This window comes from Leguminivora glycinivorella, chromosome Z, assembly GCF_023078275.1.
Source record: "Leguminivora glycinivorella isolate SPB_JAAS2020 chromosome Z, LegGlyc_1.1, whole genome shotgun sequence".
Lineage (NCBI taxonomy): Eukaryota > Metazoa > Arthropoda > Insecta > Lepidoptera > Tortricidae > Leguminivora > Leguminivora glycinivorella.
Genome location: NC_062998.1, coordinates 1,876,833 through 1,901,603, shown reverse-complemented (window position 1 = coordinate 1,901,603; position 24,771 = coordinate 1,876,833). Strand labels below are relative to the sequence as shown.

The 24,771-nt window shown below is 38.7% G+C and overlaps 2 protein-coding genes across 2 annotated transcripts in view; one reads left to right on the top strand and one right to left on the bottom strand.

The window, feature by feature from the left end:
- Positions 1 to 24,061, bottom strand: part of LOC125241116 (O-acyltransferase like protein-like) — a 92,092-nt gene extending 68,031 nt beyond the window's left edge. Inside the window, exon 1 of the mRNA XM_048149445.1 lies at positions 23,474 to 24,061. Within this exon, the coding sequence (XP_048005402.1) occupies positions 23,474 to 24,038 (565 nt within the window). The 5' untranslated portion in view covers positions 24,039 to 24,061. The remainder of the gene's footprint in view (positions 1 to 23,473) is intronic.
- LOC125241117 lies at positions 15,601 to 20,829 on the top strand. Its single transcript, XM_048149446.1, has 2 exons — positions 15,601 to 16,863; positions 20,516 to 20,829. The coding sequence occupies exons 1-2, from the start codon at positions 15,879 to 15,881 to the stop codon at positions 20,521 to 20,523; spliced, it is 993 nt and encodes a 330-aa protein (XP_048005403.1). The 5' UTR covers positions 15,601 to 15,878; the 3' UTR covers positions 20,524 to 20,829.
- Positions 24,062 to 24,771: the final 710 nt, after the last annotated feature.

Here is a 24,771-nt window from a genome sequence, read left to right as displayed (position 1 = left end):
GTGTGGAACCGCTCTAAGGGCCATAGGTGCGGAAGGCTAAGAACCTCTCGCGGATGTAAAACCTGCCGATAAGTAAGATTTCACTCCGTACAGCACGAATATCGAATAAGTACGACTAATTAATAAAAACCGGCCAAGAGCGTGTCGGGCCACGCTCAGTGTAGGGTTCCGTAGTTTTCTGTATTTTTCTCAAAAACTACTAAACCTATCAAGTTCAAAACAATTTTCCTAGAAAGTCTTTATAAAGTTCTACTTTTGTGATTTTTTTCATATTTTTTAAACATATGGTTCAAAAGTTAGAGGGGGGGGGGACGCACTTTTTTTTCCTTAAGGAGCGATTATTTCCGAAAATATTAATATTATCAAAAAACGATCTTAGTAAACCCTTATTCATTTTTAAATACCTATCCAACAATATATCACACGTTGGGGTTGAAATGAAAAAAAATATCAGCCCCCACTTGACATGTAGGGGGGGTACCCTAATAAAACATTTTTTTCCATTTTTTATTTTTGCACTTTGTTGGCGTGATTGATATATATATATTGGTACCAAATTTCAGCTTTCTAGTGCTAACGGTTACTGAGATTATCCGCGGACGGACGGACGGACGGACGGACGGACGGACGGACGGACGGACGGACGGACGGACAGACGGACGGACGGACGGACGGACAGACAGACATGGCGAAACTATAAGGGTTCCTAGTTGACTACGGAACCCTAAAAAGTTGTATGATTAATGTAAGGTAAACCTTAGGACACGTAGTTTAAAACCACATGGTTGATTTAATATGAAACTTGATGATCTTGATGGCATCAACATTTATTAGCATTTGTATATCGTACCTGAAGAGCTAGATCGCCGAATCAGTATGACTTGGAAGAAATACTGGAGCTTCAAGGAAATATTAAAATCAAAGCTCTCCCTGAAACTGAAGAAAAAGGTCATAGACTCCTGCTTGCTGCCATGCCTTTCTTACGGTGCACAAACATGGATTTTCACCAACAACACGAAAAATAAAATTCGCACCTGTCAGCGTGCTATAGAGCGAAGTGTCCTAGGAATAAAGCTCAAGGATAAGCAAAGGAGCGAAAAAATAAGGGAAAAAACTAAAATAATAGACGCTGTACAACACACCCAAAGACTCAAATGGAAGTGGGCCGGGCATTTGGCCCGCGCTACTGATAACAGATGGACGAAACGCGTTACTAGATGGATGGGCCCAAGCGGGAAAAGACGGTCAGGAAAACCCAAAGAGCGATGGATAAACGAGATCCAAAAAACCGCAGGCAGAGACTGGATAGACAAGGCCCAAAATAGAGAAGACTGGAGAAAGCTGGAGAAGGCCTTTACCCAATAAGGGGCCACGGCTTATTTTTATACCTTTATTTTTAGATTTAATTATTTTCTTATTTTTTTAAGCTATGGAATAAAGGCTATTTATTTATTTATTATTATCAAAGAGGATCGAGTATTAAAGAGCGTTACTGTCAAAGCAAAATTTGTAATCACAGTGCATAGACTGCCATCTCTCCACACAGGCTTAAAACTTTTGAACCTCAGTTTTGACAATTTGGCCCATATTCTGAGCTTGATATGTTTTAAAATGTCAAATTTTAATATTAGCGCCATCTAGCTGAGCCTACCCCAAAGGTGTAACGCCATCTAGGTCACCACTGCTTTATCTATATGGTACTGAGGTACGTTTTTTTCTTAGACTTTATCCGTCTAGATGGAGTTATATAGGTCTTTGATTATTATTATATATTGTACCTGTGGGGTATTCGTGACATTGACACTTGACACTGACAATTCTGTGCCTATTTCTGGGTTAATAAGTAAACATTATTACTCAGCGTCAATATTTCTTTGTTAAACAGGCAATGAAGCGCAAAGTGTCACTGTCGGGCGACAAATGTCACTGTTCTGAAACAGGCCACTGCTGCTGATTCGAGATATGTCAGTGTCAAAAAATAACGGTATTCCTTTATTTCCGTTGACACACCTACGTTAAAACGTAAAAGAATCGTCATAGAGGCTTTGTACATAGTACGCAGACAGAAGTACAAACTCTTACGATAATTTCGTTCGACGAAAGAGATTATCGTGAGCGTCTGTGCATTATACCACAGAATATATAATAGTACAAGTACAGAAGGCTCACTCCTTTTATGTTCACAAAATGCCGCCATTCTAAATTCTTACCTACATTAACAAACGGACCGCACGCGAGCAGCCAACATTGAATTTTATTGCGCCGCGCGAAGGTCGTCGCCATTGAATGGGCCGCGAACTCGCGGCCGCCGACATGTAGGTACTTGTAGCGCGGCGATAGAATCGCGGAGTGAGCCGCCCCTGATTATACTCACACAGGCCGGCTGATTGCAGACTGTAAATGATGTGATAATATGAACTATGAGTCACCACATTGCATGATACGCGTCGCGGCCTTGAAAAAAGAAAACCGTCTAAATCCACAACCTTTCTCATACAACGGATTGGCAATGTGGACCTTGCGTAAGATGTGACGACTATGTGCGTCCGGCGTGCTAAAAGTCACGTCGTTATATCTATAGATGTGTTAACAGTATGAAAGTCTTTCAAAATAAAAAAATAAATAGTACCTGAGCAACCGAGTTACGCTCGCAGTTCGAAAACTCGAAAATTAGCTTTTCCCGCTTGGACCGAAAACTATATTTAAGTAGATCAATGTTTCATCCCCGAAAACCACTAAACACCGCGAAATCGTTAGAGCGGTTTCCGAGATCACCGGTATATACATACTCATAAGGTTTGGCGGTTTGGGCACTCGAAACGTTGCGAGTGTCGCTTTGCCAGCATTCCTGTCCTCCATTCACAGCACGTCTGATCTCGCAGGTAAAATCTTGAAAGCTCCCACAGCTACAAACTGCGAGATTGCGTGCCTGGATGGGGCCACGAATGCTTGGCTAACCGGACCAAGCCCAAACATACCATCCAGACCCAAACAACAAAGGGCATGGGACTCCCTATCATCTGTTGCCACCCTGAACACACTCGTGGCCTCTTCATCAGGCAAAGACCTCTCGAGGCTCTTAGCTGTATCCAAACCGGAATCCGGACAATGGCTCCACGCCTATCCCTCACCCAACACCGGTACTCTGATAGACGCAAGTACCTTGCGCATAGCCGTCGGTCTCCGGCTTGGAGTAGCAATATGCTCTGACCACTCGTGTGCTTCTTGTAGGGCCCCAGTAGACCGGCTGGGCCACCACGGCCTCTCCTGCTCCTCGGGCGCGGGCCGCCTTTCTCGCCATGCCGCCCTCAACGACATCCTCAGAAGGGCTCTCGTCAGCGCCAACGTCCCCGCAGCTCTGGAGCCCCAGATCGCACGGGACGATGGCAAGCGCCCGGACGGGATGTCGTTAATCCCTTGGCGAAAGGGCCGCGCGCTGGTGTGGGACGCTACCTGCGCCGACACGTTGGCTGCGTCCTACATCCAAGTGACCAGCAAAAAGGGTGGGGCGGCAGCTGACGCCCGGGAGCGGTTTAAGGTTAACAAATACAGCTGTCTCGGCGCCAACTACGAGTTCGTAGCGTTTGGCGTCGAGACACTCGGACCGTGGGGTAAGGGAGCGCGTGGGCTTGTAAGGGATTTGGGGAAACGGTTAAGGGAGGCAACAGGTGACCCTCGCGCCGGCAGCTTTCTCGCGCAAAGAATTGCTATTGCAATACAGCGCGGGAATGCTGCTTGCGTGATGGGCACCCTGCCGAGGGGCCAGGGCCTGGAGGGTAGTTTTTAGGTTTATTTATTTTTATATAAGTTATAGTTTAAGTTTTTTTGTCCACTATCTGTACTAATGTATAATCATAATCAATTTATTTAATAAAATTTCCATATACTCATATGTATAAATGAATATTCAAGAATTGCTCGTTTAAATCCATATTAACATTATCAATGGGAAAGTGTGTGTGTCTGTTTGTTTGTCCGTCTTTCACGGCAAAACGGAGCGACGAATTGACGTGATTTTTTAAGTGGAGATAGTTGAAGGGATGGAGAGTGACATAGGCTATTTTTTGTCTCTTTCTAACGCGACCGAAAGCTAGTGTATAATATATCTATAAATACATAGAAAACATCCATAACTTATTTTTAAATTAAAGGAAAAATTGAAAACTTCACACCTCCGGCAGGACTCGAACCTGCGACCTCTGGCCTTGCCGGGGCCATCGCACTTCCAACTGCGACAAGGCCCGGGCAAGGCCAGAGGTCGCAGGTTCGAGTCCTGCCGGAGGTGTGAATTTTTCCATTTTTCCTTTAATTTAAAAATATGTAATATCGCTCGCAAACGTTTCTGAATGATAAAAAACACATCCATAACTTATTAGTATAGTATGAATTTTTTGAAACGAACGTTTCTAAACAAAGGTATTGTTCCTTTTGTGTTGAGCGGAAGCTTCTGTATTTGCACGCGCTAAGACAACAAGAAGCGACTGTATCCTCATAATTGTAAGGTTCAAATCTGTACAGCAGCAAATTTGAGATAGATTATTTTGGAAATGTGAAGCGATAGACCACACCGCTATAGGTGCGAAAATACAGCGCTTCTAATACTTTGATACTTGGTGGTGGTGCTGTAAGTAATGAAACACGTATATTATCACTGTTATTTTTTATTAATGATTTTGTTAACAATCACCAATTGTATATAGCAATATATAAATAGTAATTACATAAATATTAGGTACAAGTCTTGATATATAAAATAACATAAATAACTAAACAAACCGTAAACCGTATTTATAACAAAACATAACAATGGCGGTCAGATTGAAAAACCTTATCAGTGTTTATTGTCACTTTGCGATGACACCTTAAGGTGCCAGGTGCTTATCAACCTTTTAATCTGGCAGTTTCGCTGTTTAAACGTGTTATTTTTATTATACAGACTGACATATTACCGATGATTATTATAACTATATGTACTATACTTACACCATCAAGTATCAAAGTATTAGAAGCGCTGTATTTTCGCACCTATAGCGGTGTGGTCTATCGCTTCGCATTTCCAAAATAATCTATCTCAAATTTGCTGCTGTACAGATTTGAACCTTACAATTATCAGGATACAGTTGCTTCTTGTTGTCTTAGCGCGTGCAAATACAGAAGCTCCCGCTCAACACAAAAGGAACAATACCTTTGTTTAGAAACGTTCGTTTCAAAAAATTCATACTATAACAATTACATATAAACATTCGCTATAGGTTTAGATTCAAGAACCAAACCAAAGTTAGATAATGCTAAGTTTGCAGCATTTTTGACAGTTACAGACAGACAATAATTTTTTTATAAATGATACTTATGAAGATGTCACACAAAAGTTCACAAAACACTAAATAAACTAATTTTGATATGGCAACCGAGTGATTACTACTTAGATTCCTAATTTGTCAAAGTTTGCATAGGCGAGTCGCAAGAATTTACTGAATCCGAAGAAACAAGTTTAAGCATACAAAAACAGTGGACACATTTCTGTATGTCATTGTTATGATATCATTCTAACTTATTATACTTACTACATATTACACACTGAGAAAAAATACAACCAGTTTTCATGTTCGTTCAACAAGTTTTTTGGTTAAAATAGCGCCTACGTGCTCTTTGGTTCAAACAACAAGCTACTTGTCATTTGAATCGGCAATATATTTGAATCAACAAGTCGATCTTATAAAAACAACCTGACACATATTGTTTTAAACATACGTTTGGCTGATTCAAACGGATAAACCGCAACAAGTCGAACTTGTTAAATTCACAATGCAAATTTCTCTCAGTGCAAGAAGCATCAACATCATCTATTCAAATTTTACAATGACAATGATAGATTTTTGGTGATATCACCGAAATTAGAAAAGGAATGATAAATGACGATCAAACAGTATTCAAAAGCTATAATATGGATTTAGAATATCATGCTTCGTATGCAAAATCACTACACAAAGCAAATAACTTTTTCAGTAGGTGGTGTTTTTTTATGCACTAGTGCGAGAAGTGGTTCATTATATGCCAGCTCGAAACTTTGGATGGCCCTCCGTACTGAAAAACGTCGTACAATACACGTGCGAAAAGGAAATTAGTAACTCGTGTCGATTTAAAACACTCCCTTCGCTCGTGTTTTAATTTATCGCCACTCGTTTCGAACTTCCTTTTTTACGCACTTGTATCGTAATGTACTATTTCAGTATACAGATGGTGTTTTTTTATCGCACTAGTGCGAGAAGGGGTTCAATAACTATATGCCAGGTCGAAACTTTGGAGAGCCATACTGTACTGAACAACGTCGTACGATACACGTGAAAAAAGGAAATTCGTAACTCGTGTGCGTTTTCACATTATCCGATCCGATATCGGATGTAGGACCCCATATATGTATGTATTTAAGCCGCCATCTTTGATTTTTTCCTTTGAAATCCTTCCTACATCCGATATCGGATCGGATAATGTTAAAACGCACTAAAGCTTATATTTGTTACTAGAGAACAAAATATATCGAACAATCTTCGACTCGAATACTTGAAGTAAGTAGGTAGGTAACCCATTTGAATGTATTTACAAAATCTAATTAATCTCTTAAAATCATGAGCTAAGACCGAGATACTGTTCTTATGACTAATTCCTTACATAACGCCGTGAGGAAACCACTGTGAGGAAATGGTAGAAATGGGAGGGTTCCACGGTTGATAAACAACCTTACACAGTCGTAATACGGTCGAGTTGTAAATCGGTTTAGGGTCTTTCCTCAAATTCTTGGTTAAACAATTTCAAAATATATTGAGATAGAACAAATAGGATTTATAGCTTTAGAAACATACGTAAACACTTCGGTAAGCAGAGCTCATGAAATAGCAAGAATGTTATTACAATTCCAAATGAGATAAAACATTACTATAAAACATTAGACATCAACATCAACGTTATCAACGCACTATAAAGAGGCCTAATAGGCTAGTTTTTTATAATTAAAATAAAATATTTTAAGTATGCAGTGCACGAAATAAAGCACCACATAATTAGAAGAAAAATATGGACAGTACTTTCATAATTTCTAAAGAAAAAATATGACGTAAATGAATTGATCGTGACGTCACTCCTCAGTATTTCATAGTAATTCCATATTAGCAAATCGTTTTGACAGTTCTTAAACAGAAGCAGATTTGACTAGTTGGAAACTAACCTATTTTGCAACTTCTGCACTTCAATTCTATTGTTATTCGACTTTTGATAATACAAGTCAGGAAAGTCATATAAGTTATTGTTACTTAAGTCCTTTATAGCAATTTGCGCATGTCACAAAGTTTCCAAAAACTGGACCTACGAAAAATTCGGTTATAGTAGAGAACAGCCAGACGTACAAAAGCAAACCACATAAACATTTCCCAAAGAAAAAGTGGGGGGACAACTTTAAAAAACCGGCCAAGAGCGTGTCGGGCCACGCTCAGTGTAGGGTTCCGTAGTTTTCCGTATTTTTCTCAAAAACTACTGAACCCATCAAGTTCAAAACAATTTTCCTAGAAAGTCTTTATAAAGTTCTACTTTAGTGATTTTTTTCATATTTTTTAAACATATGGTTCAAAAGTTAGAGGGGGGGGACGCACTTTTTTTTCCTTTATGAGCGATTATTTCCGAAAGTATTCATATTATCAAAAAACAATCTTATTAAACCCTTATTCATTTTTAAATACCTATCCAACAATATATCACACGCTGGAGTTGAAATGAAAAAAAATATCAGCCCCCACTTTACATGTAGGGGGGGTACCCTAATAAAACATTTTTCCCATTTTTTATTTTTGCACTTTGTTGGCGTGATTGATATACATATTGGTACCAAATTTCAGCTTTCTAGTGCTAACGGTTACTGAGATTATCCGCGGACGGACGGACGGACGGACGGACGGACGGACGGACGGACAGACAGACATGGCGAAACTATAAGGGTTCCTAGTTGACTACGGAACCCTAAAAAGAAATGGCCCATCAACTTGTCTACCGCCGAGTTATTGACTCAGTATTTTAAAATATGTTACTCGGTAGCACAAATGTCAAAATGACATCCATTGTACTCGTAAGGAGAAAGTGCCTAAACGGGGTACTAGAATATATTTACCTACAATATTTACATACATACATAAATCAAAGCCTTAATCTCAAAGCCTTACTTCATTGAGTTCCACGTGACATATCCTAGCAAGGAGGAAAAGGCCAAAGGACGTGAAATAGTACATTACATCAGAGGCCGGGAAAATGAGGATTTCCGGCCAAGTGGGTATATAGGATAGGGATACGAGGCCGGGAATCCGTTTTCACGCCGAGGCATGTATAGTGCTTTTCTCAAACATACAATGAAATAAAAAAAAATGCTCTAAAGGACAATATTTTATAAAAAAAAGTTACTTTGCAGGCCTAGGCCTAAAAAATAATATGAAATCCCTTTACAGTCCTCTCGAGTTGTTGCGCCCAAAAAGCGATACTTCCCAGCCCATTTTAAGGAACGTAAAGACAATATTTCATTGCATGTTTGAGAAAAGACAATATTTCATTGCATGTTTGAGAAATAGTACATTGTGTATTAAGGGCGGAAAGCCTTCGGCGTCGGGCTTCAGATAGCCTCTCGTTTGTAATCCTTCAGCCGCCCGTGATATACACAATGATTTTCATCACACTCGCGAAGTAATAAATGTATTGAAATACCTACGCTGACATTTCGAACATTCGTCCGCCATCATGTAATTTTTGACAGGTCGTGGACCACCACCCTGGTATTCACTTTACCGCTCTACGGCGCTAAAATAGCTCATTACGTATCAGTACCACCATTACGTAACGGGCATGTAATGACACCGTTTACGGGCGAGGGTGATGAAAAGGATTATGCACTGTACAATATAAAAGTTGTCCACGACAGCGAATCTCGTAAGACAACAAAAGTAGCATATCAGCCTTTCGCGGCCGCTTGCGTAACCGGCAAGTGGGTCGCTGAGATCGAGAGTGCTGCGACTACGATGGACTGTTGGCACGCGGTGTGGACTCTAAAGACTTTACGGCAAGGCTTTCAACAAGTAATGAAAAAAGAGGATCGAGTGTGTATTGATATTACCGCCGTCTTCATCTAGCCGAGCGTCCCCCAAAGGTGTATCGCTATCTAGGTCACAGTAGCTTCTTCTGTATGGTTTTGAGTTACGTTTACGTTTATTAGACTTTATCTGTCTACACAGTAGTCTTTGGCAATTGTAAGAGTACATACAAAATCATTTTTTTTCTAGAAACCTTATCCCACCCAGTCGTTATTACAAACATTATTGACCCAAAAACAGGACGCTGGGCGTTACTAAGGTAAGAGGAAACCTGTCGCAATGCATTACGTGTCACGTATGTGTGTTTGTCCGTCTGTACAAACAGCCGGGGTCTAATGTTTGATCATCTCATCGAATACAAGGCCATGGGCATTATAATACGCATTCCGATATTGGGCTAAGCATCACAAGTTGATGAAACTTACTATTACTCGTATACTGTCCGGCGATTGACCCTAGTCACAGTATAGTAAAGAGTACTATCGCCCTAGTCACATCAGGTGCCGTAGCAGAATGGCATTTCTGCGACGCGAAACGAAAACGAAACGCCGCGAAAGGTAGTCTGGCTCTGTTGCGCTAATACGCGAGAGCGATAGAGATAGATATCTACGAGCGTTTCGTTTCGTGAGCATTTTGAGAGCGTTTGTGCCATTCGGCTATATACCCTGACCCTTTAGCACAACTTGCCTTGTCGCGCGCGAGTCCATACATCAAGCGCGACTTTCAGTATGGACTCGCGCGCGACAAGGCAAGTTGGAGGCTAGAGGAGCTGATGGAAAGAGAACACAGAGACTAAGATGGAGCCAGTAAGAGTCTATTCCCTCGAGTCTTCAAAGAGACCGAGGTCGTACTGCCAGGGAACACCAATGGTAGGAGGGAATTTGCAGTCAAATATTTTATACTTAACTAGCTTTTTTCCTAGCTTCGCCCGTGTACTAATCTTACCTTGTTTTCCCATACAAACATTGGACCCCCATTTCACCCCCTGATGGGGAGAATTTTGAAAAATCATTTCTTTAGTGCTCCTCTACACCTTTTAAAGAACCTACGTGCCAATTTTGGATCTCTAGGACCAGCGATTTTAGCTGTGCGTTGATATGTCAGTCAGTCAGTTTCTTCTTTTAAGATTGGATGGAAGTTGCACCTATACTTCCTAAAATAATTAATTAAATAAATAAATTATATTGTAAATTAAGGTTGCATATGCAAGATAATAAATATATAATTCAATATGCAGGACAGAAAGAAGAAAACAACATTTTTTATAGAGAAGCGGCCATCATGTCATCTTAAAACTGCCCAAGCGCATATCACAATACCTCATATTTGACGAAAGTGAGGTAAACTAACATTACCACCACACCTCCAAAACATATTAATCGCAAGTTTCCTCCATCCAAACATGCACTTTAACAACTACGTGATAAGAAAGAGATTGCACTGACATTTCCAAGGTTTTTACGACTTTTTTGAGCGCCTGCGCAGGAGTTCCGTGTACCGATTTAAAAGTTTTATGTAATAGTAAAGTTTCTCTGCAGATTCGTCGTGAAGTGTAATAAAGTAATAATTACGCAAAACTATGGACATTTAGTCACACACTGTTTTGAGCGATTTTATAATAGAGAACTTGTCTGTCCTTGAAATAAAAAAAATATTTTACAAAAAAAAAAAACATTTTTGATACAAACTTTTATCGCTACTTTTCGTTCAACAATCATCGAGACGTTTCTAAAAACCCCTATCGGGGATACGAAATTTTCATACAGAGTTCCTATGGCCTTTCAGCTCCATCATCAGATCAGCTCTCCATGATATATATCATAATATTGCATTGTCACGTGATTTACATATGCGTAAAATTTCAGCTCAATCGGAAACCAGGAAGTGGGTCAAATTTAACTTGCAAGATTTGACAGACAACGGGACAGGAAAGTAAATAAAAGCTTGTAAAAAATTATATCATGCACGAAATAAATCATCAGTGGCCTATTTGACAATAGTGACAATATAGACCGGTCAAATCTTACACGAAAATCTGCTAAAAAAACAAAGTGTGATGTAAAGCTGCATATTTGGTATATTATTTAGGGTCCTTGGAGGACTGTGAAACTATGTGTTTCAAGCAAAAAAAAGGGTGTGCTTTTTTTTAATTTGCAAAAAACTGCAAGAAATTCGCAGTTAAATGACACTGCAAAAACTAAAAAAATTCCGAAATTTATTGTTTTTTTATTTCTCTTTTTGACCAGTCTAATAGGCTAATTTCAAAATATTTTATGCAGTGCACTAAATAAAGCACCACATAATAAGAAGAAAAATATGGACAGTGGTTATGTCTAAACGTAATTTCTGTTTAATAAGTCAAAGAGAAAGATATAAAGTAAATGAATTGACCGTGACGTCACTCCTCAGTGTTTTATAGTAATTTTATATTAGCAAATCGTTTTGACAGTTTTTAAAAAGAAGCAGATTTGACTAGTAGGAAACTAGCCTATTGTCTCCCGACAGTTACACTTCGCCGTCCATTGCTTGTTCATTGTTCAAGGAATAGGCACAGAATTTTGTTGTCAGTGTCAATGTCACTTTGGTGAAACAGCCCACAGATAATTATAATATAAGAAAAACATGGATAGTAGTTATCTATTAAATAAGTCAGATAGGAATATAAAGTAAATGAGTTGACCGCGTATGGCGGCATCACGTCAGTCAAGTCGATTTCATTATTAATTCCATATTACCAAATCATTCAAGTTGTACGTTTTGACAATTTTAATAACCACAATAATAAAATTTTGAAAAAAACCCCGACTGCGACATAGTAGACCGATTTTCATGAAACATGGCAAAGAACACTCCCGACTAACTCAGCTTTCAGACAAAAAAAACTAAATCTAAATCGGTTCATCCGTTCGGGAGCTACGATGCCACAGACAGACACACACACAGACAGACAGACAAACAGACAGACAGACAGACAGACAGACGGACAGACAAACAGACACGTCAAACTTATAACACCCCTTCGTTTTTGCGTCGGGAGTTAAAAAGGAACTGTATTTTAACCATAGAGGAATAAGTAAGGGAAGAGTTGTAACTCCATACATCAGTAAATGCGAGTTATTTGTAGTGACATCTATCGTCATTCACTCGTCAATCACGCGCCAACTAGCGTAAATTATCAGTACTGCTACTCGACACTAGGTGCCGACAGTGTTGCGTCTGCCAAAAATGTAATATTAAAACAGTTTATACCTTGTATTATAAGGTGAAGTAATTGAAAGCAAAGTACTGATTAATACTACTATTGTAATATTAGCTAAAAATTGTTGAGCAATAGACTTTTTGTACGTCGTGACATCTATTGACAAGTAGCAGTACTGATAATTTACGCTAGTTGGCGCGTGATTGACGAGTGAATGACGATAGATGTCACTACAAATAACTCGCATTTACTGATGTATGGAGTTACAACTCTTCCCTTACTTATTCCTCTATGATTTTAACTAAATTGTAGAAGGAGGGTAGCCTATTGAACTTATATGACATATTTGAGATGCGTATTCTCGCTCATTTTGGATTTTCGATCATAGTTAAATCTAAGAACACTAATAACTTTCGTGTAGGCGATTGAAAACCTCACTTTAAAAAAATAACGTCCAACCGAATATGTACACAATATTTGCAGAGTATGCGTTAATTGTATAGACGTCTCTTTCCAGCTTATGTGTGCAAGAGAGACCGGTGATATGTTTTGCAAAGTAAACGTTAGAAAAAGTGGAGTTTGCTCGAATGCCATTGACTTGAAGATGTCAAATATGAAGCTAGAACACCTAGGTCATATTGAAGGTCTTTTATGTGTGCTTATAATATTTGTGGAGCTCGCAAATGTTTTGCTTGATAACTAAATATACGCAAAGACATATATAACTGCGTACAGACTGATAAAATCTAAGAAAAAATCGTAACTCGGAACCATCAAGAAAAATATAGATCTATATGGTCGTCTAGATAATACACCTATGGCTCATTCTCGGCTAGATGGCGTTAATATTTATTTTTATTTTTTATTATTATCAATGGGCTTACTCTTGGCCACAGACTAGCCAAAGGCAAAAGACATGGCCTACGATGGAGTGAGTGATTTGACAATTTAAACGCATATCCAGATAAGAATATGGGCCAAGTAGGCTACTTGCCTCCTAGTCAAATCAGCTTCTTTTTAAGAACTGTCAAAAGGAATTTGAACGACTTACTAATATGGAGTTAATATGAAATCGAATTGAGTGACGTCACGGTCAACTCAGTTACTTCATATATTTCTACCTGACTTATTAAATAGAAATTAGATTTAAAAATAACTTCTGTCCATGTTTTTCTTAAAATTATCTGATGCTTTATTTCGTGCATTGTCATAAAATATTTTTCACCACACCAACTGATAAAGGCTTTCTTTGCTATTCGAAAACAGATAGCAAAATTGCATTTTATCCACAAGAGTGCAAAGTAATTTCATACAAATCTTAACTTGATGTCTAGAGCTGGGTGTTGGAATCATAAACGTTAAATAAATTGAAGTATTTTATTTATTTTGATGTTTTACAGTTCATATATTCATAGTGTTGGTGTGGTGAAAAATTTTGTGTTTCACTCAGTGGCAAAGTTTGTTTAACCTTCGAGCCTTGATACCCTCGCAACGCTCAAGATTCCACTTTTTGAACCACTCGCTACGCTCGCGGTTCAATATTGGAATCTTTCGCTTGCTCGGGTATCAATATTTTAATCATTACAATCTCATACTGGCTCTATAATATTGTGCACCAAACTAACTATCTCTGTTTTGCCCAATGGTTGACTGGTAGAGAATGCCTTAAGGCGTTAAGTCCGCCATTTGTACTTTTTATTGATAATTTGTGCAATAAAGTTTAAATAAATAAATAAATATTGGCACGTGCGGTTAAACAACAACTTTGCCCCCTTGTAAAACAAATAACTATTATTTTAACTACAGTCAAGTTCCCTATTGTCAAAACTGAGCTTCAAAGTTTCAACCCTGTGTCGAGAGATGGCAGTCTCACTTTGCACTGTGACTACTGACTACACATTTTACTTTTCGCCACAACAACTGTTAACAGCTGTGTTGATTCTTCGTAAACTGATGAGAGCATTTTATCCACAAGAGTGCAAAGTAATTTCATACAATTTTTAACTCGATTTCCTAAGCTTTCTGGTAGAAATGGCCCTTAAAGGACGATTTTGAATCATGAATGTTTATTAAATTGATACATTTGGTTTCCTTTGTCAGTTAGTGATATATTGGCCGGTCTGGCTCAGTCGGTAGTGACCCTGCCTGCTAAGCCGCGGTCCTGGGTTCGAATCCCGGTAAGGGCATTTATTTATGTGATGAGCACAGATATTTGTATATAAGTATGTATTTATCTATTTAAGTATGTATATATCGTCGCTTAGCACCCATTTTACAAGCTTTGCTTAGTTTGGGGCTAAGTTGGTGTGTCTAAGGTGTCCCCAATATTTTAGTTATTTGTTATACAAGGGGGCAAAGTTGTATTTTAACGCCGAGTGTGGAATTGAAAAACGAGCAAGTGAAAGGATAGTGGTTCGAGAATAGAATCCTGAACTTGCGAGTTTTTTAACACACGAGAAGTAAAATACATTTGCACCCGAGTGTAACACAAAACTTTTCCACTCACTATAGCGAGGAAACTATAACGCAAAAAATCCGTTTATCACTGCTTCCAGTAGTTCCACAGGTGGTAAATCATCTTTATTACTAGATTCACCTACTTTTATCAACTTTAAAGCAGTTAATTTGACTTTATTCAAGGTCAAATTACTTTACCCACTAGTGGATAAAATGCGTTTTTACCCGCTGGTATTAAAGGACAAAACACGTGTTTCCGAGCTAGTGAGGGGAAAACTTGTTTATTTATTTATTGGGTCGTGTTGGTGTGGTGAAAAATGTTGTGTTTCACTCGGTGGCAAAATTTGTTTAACCTTCGTACCTTGAAACCCTCGCAAACGCTCAAGATTCCACTCCTCTGACCACTCGCTACGCTCGCGGTTCAATATAGGAACCTTTCGCTTGCTCGGGTATCAATTTTGGCACGTGCTGTTAAACAACTTTGCCCCCTTGCCACAGACCAACCCCTATAGACATCCATTACAAGACGACTCGCGGTCGCCAGCCTTCCTAGTATTTGCACTGATATAAGCGCGGGCGCTCGCCGTGCCCGATCAGTATCGACCAAGTAACAGACCCGAAAGCAGCGCGTGTTTTTCGCACTAAAAAATTGGAAAAGGGTATTTTGATGCCGTAAAGACGTCCACCTGTAGTGTGAAATGGTGTGGAAAGGTAACAAGAAGCTCAAATTTATAAACAGACGGCATTACATTCCACAAATAAGTCATATTTATAATTTATTCAGAGCCGGCATAGGTCAACTTACACTATATGACGGCGCAACGTCAGCGTACGGTTGTAAACGGGTGCGCCAGGCCGAGCATCACGCCACCATCGCCTCATCAGCTCATTACCACTACCACCGCCCCTCCAGCAGACTTGTTTACCTGAGGTTATAAAAGTTCCGTACTCAGGTAAAAGAGGACAGATACCCTGTGGCTTCGGCCTGACGCACTTGTTCTTTGCTTAAGAAATTGTAATTACTGTTGTTAGTACCTAAGTGGAAATCTTGAATAAAATTTGATCTATGAAGTAATGAGATTTCTGGTTTCCTTATAATTATGGCAACTCCTCCTTCGACTCCGCCTAGATCAGAAGTGAGGGATCCAGGCCCACAAACGCCTGTGAATAATACGGATGGCAGTTTACTTACCATGTTTTCAGCCGGGATTGAATTGATCCTCAAAAAAATATCGGACAACATGACTGCTACTACTGCTGCCGCTGCTGTGGATACACGGACCAGGTTGTTACCTTTCGACCCTGACACAACAGATGCCGATATAGAAAACTGGTGTTCACTGAGTGAGATAATAATCAAACAAAGGAAACTAGATGGAGTTGACTTGATTTTGGCCCTTACGCACTCTCTGAAGGGCCGAGCTGCAACGTGCCTTACCAAAATAAAACCGGACCAGCTCTCCTGGACGACCATCAAGGAAATGTTGATTTCAGCCTTTGCAAAACCAATGATGATGCAAGACTACTTCGACCAAGTGATAAAATTTCGACTTAAAGACAAAGAGAGTCCAGCTGAAGCAGGTGCACGTCTTTGGCAACTTATGGAGAAAATACCCGATGCTGACCTACCTGAGAAAGTTCTTACTGGTTTTGCCATCTCAATCTTATCTCAGTGCGATGACAAAATTCGTCGGGAACTCAATTCTGTGGTGATAAATAATAAAAATCAATTGTTTCGCACCTTGCGGGGATTCACCCTGAAGCGGAAATTTGAAGAACCATCCAGTTTCGATAATGACGCAAAAAAACAACGTCTTACTACTCCTTTTCGTGGAAATTGTCACTTTTGCGGAAGAATTGGTCACCGAGGAAGTGAATGCAGAGATAAACAGCGCCTTGCGTCTAAAAGTCAACCGTTATCCAATAAAACGGAGCCTACATCTACAACAACGTGTTACATCTGCAGCGACCCTGGACACGTGGCAACCGCTTGCCCTAAGCGTTGGAAGAAGAAAGAAGATGTCGCAGCCAGCACCAGCGGCGTTGGCAGCAAACAAGTGAACCTGTGCTCGAGGGCGGCGCGAGGTGTGTTGCAGATAAGTGGTTTTCAATTACCTTTTTTGTATGATTCCGGAGCGGAATGTAGCCTTGCAAGGAAAAGTATTAGCCATCTTCTTAAAGGTGAAACATTCCATGACCCATATGTTTTTAACAGTGTAGGTCCCAATAGTTTTACTTGTTCATTGCAAATTAAATGCCCGACCGTGGTTGGAAATACTAAATTAGACGTTACATATTATGTTCTGCCAGACGAATACTTGAGTGAAGATTTGTTGTTAGGTCGTGACATTCTGAAGGAGGGAGTTTTGGTTCAAATGACGGAGGATAGTTTAACTATTTCCAAAATAAAAAATCTAAATGCTTGTTCCAAATCCGAATCTTTTGACGTGTCATCGATTGATACAGACCTTATTGGTGAAGAAAAAGATCAGTTAATAAAAATACTAACTAAGTATTCTCCTAACTTTATCCAAAACTTTCCCTCCTCTCGAGTTACAACAGGTGAACTTAAAATTGATTTACTCGACCCCAACAAAACAGTGCATAGACGACCATACAGATTATCCCCATCTGAATCTGAGATTGTAGATAAAAAGGTCAAAGAATTGTTAGATGCAGGTATTATATGCGAGAGTTCTTCTCCATTCGCTAGTCCAATTTTATTAGTAAAGAAAAAGGACGGTTCAGAACGCTTAGTTGTTGATTACAGGGAACTCAATAGTAATACTCGTTCTGATAGCTACCCCCTACCAATAATCAGTGATCAAATAGACAAACTACACGGGGCTCATTATTTCTCAACTATCGATATGGCATCTGGTTTTCATCAGATCAAAGTTCATCCTGATTCTGTAGACAAAATCTCATTTGTGACTCCCTCTGGGCAGTATTCCTGGTTAGCTATGCCATTTGGACTCAAAAACGCGCCTCAAGTCTTTCAAAGAGCTATAAATACTGCCCTGAAGCCTCTTAATGATGACAACATTTTGGTTTATATGGACGACGTCCTTGCTGCTTCAAACAACGTTCAAGAGGGATTAGATCGCCTTGATAAATTGCTTGACACCTTATCCAAAGCTGGGTTTTCGTTTAATTTTAAAAAATGTTCGTTTATGAAAAAGAAAATAGACTATTTAGGTTTTGTCGTATCAGCAGGAGAAGTTAGGCCAAACCCGCGTAAAATTGAAGCTCTTAAAAATGTGCAGCCTCCGAAAACTGCTACGCAAGTTAGACAATTTATTGGCTTAGCTACTTACTTTAGACGTTTCATTCCCAACTTCTCAAAAATCATGAAACCTTTATACCCTCTAACGGCCATAAATAAAGGAAAAATAACGTGGACCGAACAATATGATAATATTCACAAAGAAATTGTTAATCATTTGATAAACGAACCGGTTTTAAAGATTTTTGATCCCAAATTGCCTATTGAGCTACACACTGACGCTAGTAGTGACGGATACGGTGCTATTCTTATTCAAAAACATAATAATGTTCCCCATGCGGTAGCGTACTACAGTCAAAAAACTACTGATGCAGAAAGTCGTTATCACTCTTACGAGTTAGAGACATTAGCGGTCGTCAAATCAATTGAGCATTTCAGGCATTACCTGTTTGGTCGTAAGTTTACAGTTTTCACCGATTGCAATGCGCTAAAGTCCTCACATACAAAAAAAGATTTAACCCCAAGAGTGCACAGGTGGTGGGCTGTGTTGCAATCGTATGATTTTGATATTGTTTATAAAGAGGGAAAAACTATGGCCCATGCAGACTTTCTTTCACGAAACCCAGTTGAAAACTGTGAATTTAAATCGCGTCTTCCAAAATCAAATAGTATGAAAATTGTAAATTTATCTGAATTAGAAACCGGTTGGTTATCTGTAGAGCAATTAAGAGACTCTGAAATATCTGACATAATGTCTAAATTGCGAGCAAACGAACTTCCTGCAGATGTGACTCATACCTATGATATCAGGCAGGGTATCCTATTCAGAAAGATTGAGCGTGGTAAAATTACAAAATGGTTACCGATTCTGCCACGTTCATTGATTTGGTCTGTCATAAATCTGGTTCATAACGAAATAAAACATCTTGGCTATGAAAAAACTCTTGACAAGTTATATGATCTCTATTGGTTCCAAAACATGTCTAAATTCGTTAAAAAATTCGTTGAGTCTTGTGTCATTTGCAAAGCCTCCAAGGGCTCCTCGGGGGCCCAACAAATGCGTTTACATCCAATTCCAAAATTAGCTGTGCCTTGGCACACAATCCATCTTGATTTGACTGGCAAACTTAGCGGAAAAAGCGAGCGCAAGGAGTATTGCTCTGTCATCATAGACGCTTTTACAAAATATGTTCTTCTCGAACACACTACAACTTTGAACTCTTCGGACGCTATCAATGCTATAAAAAAATCTGTACACTTTTTTGGCGCTCCGAAGCGCATAATTGCCGATAGGGGTAGATCATACGATAACATTCATTTCAAAAACTTTTGCAAAGATAACAATATAGAACTACATCTCATTGCAACAGGTGCTAGCCGAGCTAACGGACAAGTTGAACGAGTTATGCGAACTCTTAAAAGTCTGCTTACTATAGTTGAGTGTGATTCTGAAGTCCGATGGCAGGACCATCTTGGAGAAATCCAATTAGCTTTAAACAGCACCCGTTGCAGAGTCACAGGTTACACGCCTTTAGAATTAATGTTTGGAATCCAAGCTCATTCCTTAGAACTTTCAAAAATATCAGTAAACGTTAATGACACTTCCAGGATTGATTTAGACTCGGCTAGATTAAATGCATCTACAAACATTAAGAAACTGTCACAGGCTGATGCCATTCGATTTAATAAGGGAAAAGCTAAATTACGACCTTTTTCGGTAGGTGATTTTGTTTTTGTAAAATGTGAAGAAAGGCATCAAACTAAATTAGATCGCAAATATAAAGGACCTTTTAAAGTAACTGCTGTTTTAGACAATGATAGATACGAATTGGTGCATGTTAATGGAACTAATAGAGTTTTCAAATATTCCCACGAAAAATTGCGTGAAGTACCTCATGGGCTGGCTGGTTTAATAGAAGCTGCAGAAAACCTTGGTCATGATGACGTGACGGCGCCCAATGAGAATAATGATATAGAAATTGATGAAACTTTTCCAATCCAAAATGATTTTGTAGTTAACAGTAATAGTGATACAGTATCTGCCCATCCCAACACATTAGCGATTGATACTGATGACACTTTACAAAGTAGAACTTATTCCCGTTCGTCCTCAGAGGAGTCTGTACAGGATCAGCCTTCTCGGATAATCACAGATGCTGTGGTACATAGGGAATTGTAGAAAGGGGTTTGTGGTTTAAAAAAAAATGTAGGAAAGAAAATAAAAGAGAGATAAAAGTTAAAAAAAAAGGGTAAAAAAAAAATGTTTTAGGGACTTGCTTAGTCCGGGTTCTCCGGGCCAGTTTGAAGAAACTGAAGGGATACTGTAGGATCAATGATGATCGGACCAGTGGTGGCATCCCTGAAGAGTCAAGTGACTGGTCCAGGCTTGCATTGGAGGGCCGAGAAGGCCGGACCAATTTGACACATCTTTGCATGGAAAGTCTTTTATGATCAATTTTAACTGTATCAGGATGAGCGAACATAACATTAACTAAAGTTATTCTTTCCCAGATGAGTAACGATGAACGTACGAAGACGTACGCCAGTCAGCATGGCCGTGACGGCGCAACGTCAGCGTACGGTTGTAAACGGGTGCGCCAGGCCGAGCATCACGCCACCATCGCCTCATCAGCTCATTACCACTACCACCGCCCCTCCAGCAGACTTGTTTACCTGAGGTTATAAAAGTTCCGTACTCAGGTAAAAGAGGACAGATACCCTGTGGCTTCGGCCTGACGCACTTGTTCTTTGCTTAAGAAATTGTAATTACTGTTGTTAGTACCTAAGTGGAAATCTTGAATAAAATTTGATCTATGAAGTAATGAGATTTCTGGTTTCCTTATAATTATGGCAACTCCTCCTTCGACTCCGCCTAGAATTCTTATATCTGGAATAGCCCATTGGTTGACTGGTAGAGAATGTCTCAAAGCATTAAGTTCGCCATTTATATGTTGCAGCTGTAAAGTTTCAATAAATAAAAAAGTGGGGGACAATTTTAAATATTTTTTTTCAACTTTCTGCAAATTCAACATTTTAGGATTCAACAAGTTGCAAATTCAACTTTATGCAATTTGGACCTAAAAAGAACTCAACAGAATGCAAATTCAACATTTTAACATTCAACATCCTGCAAATTCAACTTTTTGCAAATCCAACATTTTAGGAATTCAACTTGGTGGTCCTGGAGGGCAAAAAATGCAATAATGTTATAAATAGACGTTAAGAAATTAGTTCACAACACTAAAATAATTATGAAAGATATATTCATAAGCTCTTTTGTGATATTGATGAGATATACATACAGATGTAGTGCGAAAAGATTTGCCTTCGTATTGTTACGGAAACGTACGAACGTGTCATGTTATTTCAGTCAGTCTCAGTACAGGACGTACTGACATTGACTGAACTAGCAGGACAAATACGAACGTTTCCATCTGTACATCTGTAGATAGTTGTTGTAAGAGATCGATTATCTCATGGTAATCATAGTCAATTACCGTTCCCGAAGGATATTTTCAACACCGATGGGTTTCACAGCTTCACAAATAAAATATCAAACTTTATATAACTTCCAAACTTCTCGAAGTGAAAACGGTGTATTATTATAACCTAACCACAAAATTAAAAACTTTAAAACACACCGACATAGTGGACCGATTTTCATGAAACACAGCTAAGAACACTTCCGACTAATTCAGCTTTCAAACAAAGAAAAACTAAATCTATAAATAGGTTCATCCGTTCGGAAGCTACGATGCCACAGACAGACGACACACAGACAGGCCCGTCAAATTATAACACCCCGTCGTTTTTGCGTCGGGGATTAAAAAGTGGTAATATCGTCGTGTGGTAAATACGTATTCCCCCTTTTTTAAAGGAAGTACAGTCGCCATCAGATTTATCGGAGCTGTCGAATTTTTCAAAGTCGTCTTTGAAAATAGAGGCATGTTTCGATATTTGTGAGCGATTTGGTCGCTCAAGGTGCCGTTACATGGGCAACACAATTGCCAGCAATTCACATACCATTGCCGCGTTTGCTCCATAGTTAGTTGGTGCGTATAATACGCACGAAAAGTTTGAAATATAAATATACAATGTTAAAATTTATAAGTACAATTACGTTATTGGAAGTACATAGATAATTGTTTTTGGTCAGTTGGATATTAATAAAGATTAAATCAAAATGGGAACAACAATTGTCCACACCTAATTTGAAAGGCCAACTTCACAAAATTATCAATAATTAAATAAGTACTTAAATATAACTAATTCGATCAAATCGCTCACAAATATCGGAACATGCCTCTGTTTGAACAATCGCGGCAACGTAAGTATGCGATTTGCTGGCAATTGCATTGCCCGTGTAACAGCACCGTTAGATATTATGGACTATACGGATATAACTGAGGATTTTCTTGAGGATTACAATTTCTTACCGGAAAGTTTATAATTTTAGATACACACATTAAAGTAGTTACAATAGGCTGACTTTGTTCTACAAAGAATTCTCTACCAGTCAAACAGATAGGCCAAACTTAATGCACTAAAATTAAGTTTTATAGGAGACATTGGACACCCTTGGGTCACGCCTTACTGTTGTCGCTATAAGATAAAAAGTAAGAGCGTAAGAGTGTTTCACAACTCAATTGAGTGATTTTACAATCGTTATAAATTTGAATTTAATACAAATCAGTGTAACATCGAAAACAATTCTGAAATAGGTATTAAAAAATTACGCAAAGGCCTTAGTTGTGAACCTGATTTTTTTGTTGTGTCTAAGATAAAACAGTTGCATGAGGAAGATGATGGAATTATCCTAAAACTATTCATATTTTTCCATATTTCCACAATACATGAACTTGAAGGTAATTAGAGTTTTCACGATTTGACAGTTTATTTATTATATTAGCAGCTTGTTGTAAAAATTGTGTAGTATGCTTATTTAGGCATACAATTGATTTGATGAAAAGTTTGAAATCTTTAATTTTATAAAGATTACATTATGTTAAAGATCATAAGTAGGTACTTTTACGTTATTGGAAGTAAATAATTCTTTTTGGTCAGTTGGATATTAATAAAGATTAAATTTAAATGGGGACAAAAATTGTCCACACCTAATTTGAAAGGCGAACTTCACTGAAAATTCACAAATTTATCAATAATTAAATAATTACTTAAATATAATTCGCTATAGCATCTTACATACTAATATGCATTCAGGCAATCTAAATTTAAAATCTCAAATTAAAAGTTAAGAGAAAGAAGTTGTGCAGTAAAACTTACATTACTTTTAAAATTACGAATCGCTTAAAACTGAAGTATTCTCACCGTTTTGTAATTTTAAATAAAATTTAAAAATCCCGAACTTTAACCATACTTTCCGAAACTTTTGGAGAACCAGAAATAACCGTATCCAAGACTAAAATTAATAAGTATGAAAAATTCGCTCTGCTATTATCTACGACTTACTTTTCAGAGCCCAAAGGTTCTTCTCCCGCAGCCCTTCGATGTATTCCTGCATGTCCTCCAGGCAGCTGCCGTTCACCGCCTTCTGCAGCTCGCCCCATTGGCTCACCAGGATATCAGCGTCGAACACCTTCAGCATCTCCTCGATACCAACCATCGAAGAGTTGCTTCTCAATGCTCTGCTCTCGTTCACAGTGCTTCTAATAGAATCGCTCAGCTTCGTCAAAACATCCTTCGGTTTCGATGTAGTTTTCTCTTTCACGCTCTTAATTATGTGTTGGACGTAGTGAGATTTCTCAGTGCTTGATGTTTTAGGTTGCTCGAAAGCTTCCGCGAACGTCAAGCCATCATCATCAGCGAATAAGTCGAAAGAGTCTTCGGTTGTCGAAGATTTGGTCAGCACTGATCCTATGAGATCTGAGTTCCCCTCAGGGAGTTTAGCTCCTTTAATGTTCTGGAAGGCGTCTATCAAAGCACTTCTGAGTCGTTCTTCCCTCGGGTTCTCTTTCAGCTCGGCCGCGAGGGCCGCACACACGAGCACTAGGATCGCGAGCATGTTTGGGGACATGGTTAGCGTGCGCGCGGCATGGCAGTCTGCGCGCGACTGGTGCGCGGGCGCCGGTGACATAACAGCCACTTTCACTGGTAGTGATGGGGATCCGTAGTCCGGAGCCTTTAGGTATGTGTTCCATCTTGAGGATTATTATTAATATTAGGAAATGAACGACCTTTGCGTAAATTCTTCTAAATATAAATAACTAGGTCTTAAAAAATGAGATATGTTCATAACACTGATGTCTTCCTTGGGTTTCCGTGCTTTATAATTTTATGTAAGATATAAATATTTGAATCCATTTAATTTTTAGCTAAAGGATATTTCAGAAAATAAGCTTAGAACTTTTTAACATAAGCTTACTATTTATTTATTTTAAGTAAGTCACCACAATGTAGAGTTTTGTTTTATTGTTACTATGTTTGTCTACTTATACTTGTATTTTTTAATCGACTGTAGGTAGCGTTAGTCAACTATTTTATTTATAAAATGCTGAAAATCGAATTAATTCAATTCCTATGATTTTTATTTTTCGTTTTAACCTCCGACGCAAAGCGACGGGGTGTTATAAGTTTGATGTGTCTGTCTGTCTGTTTGTCTATCTGTGTGTGTGTGTCTTAGATTTAGTTTTTGTTTGAAAGTTTAGTTAGTCGGAAGTGTTCGTAAAAATGTTTAATGAAAATCGTTCTACTATGTAGGTTTTTTCAAAATTTAAATTTTATGGTTAGGTTATTATGAGATTTTATCA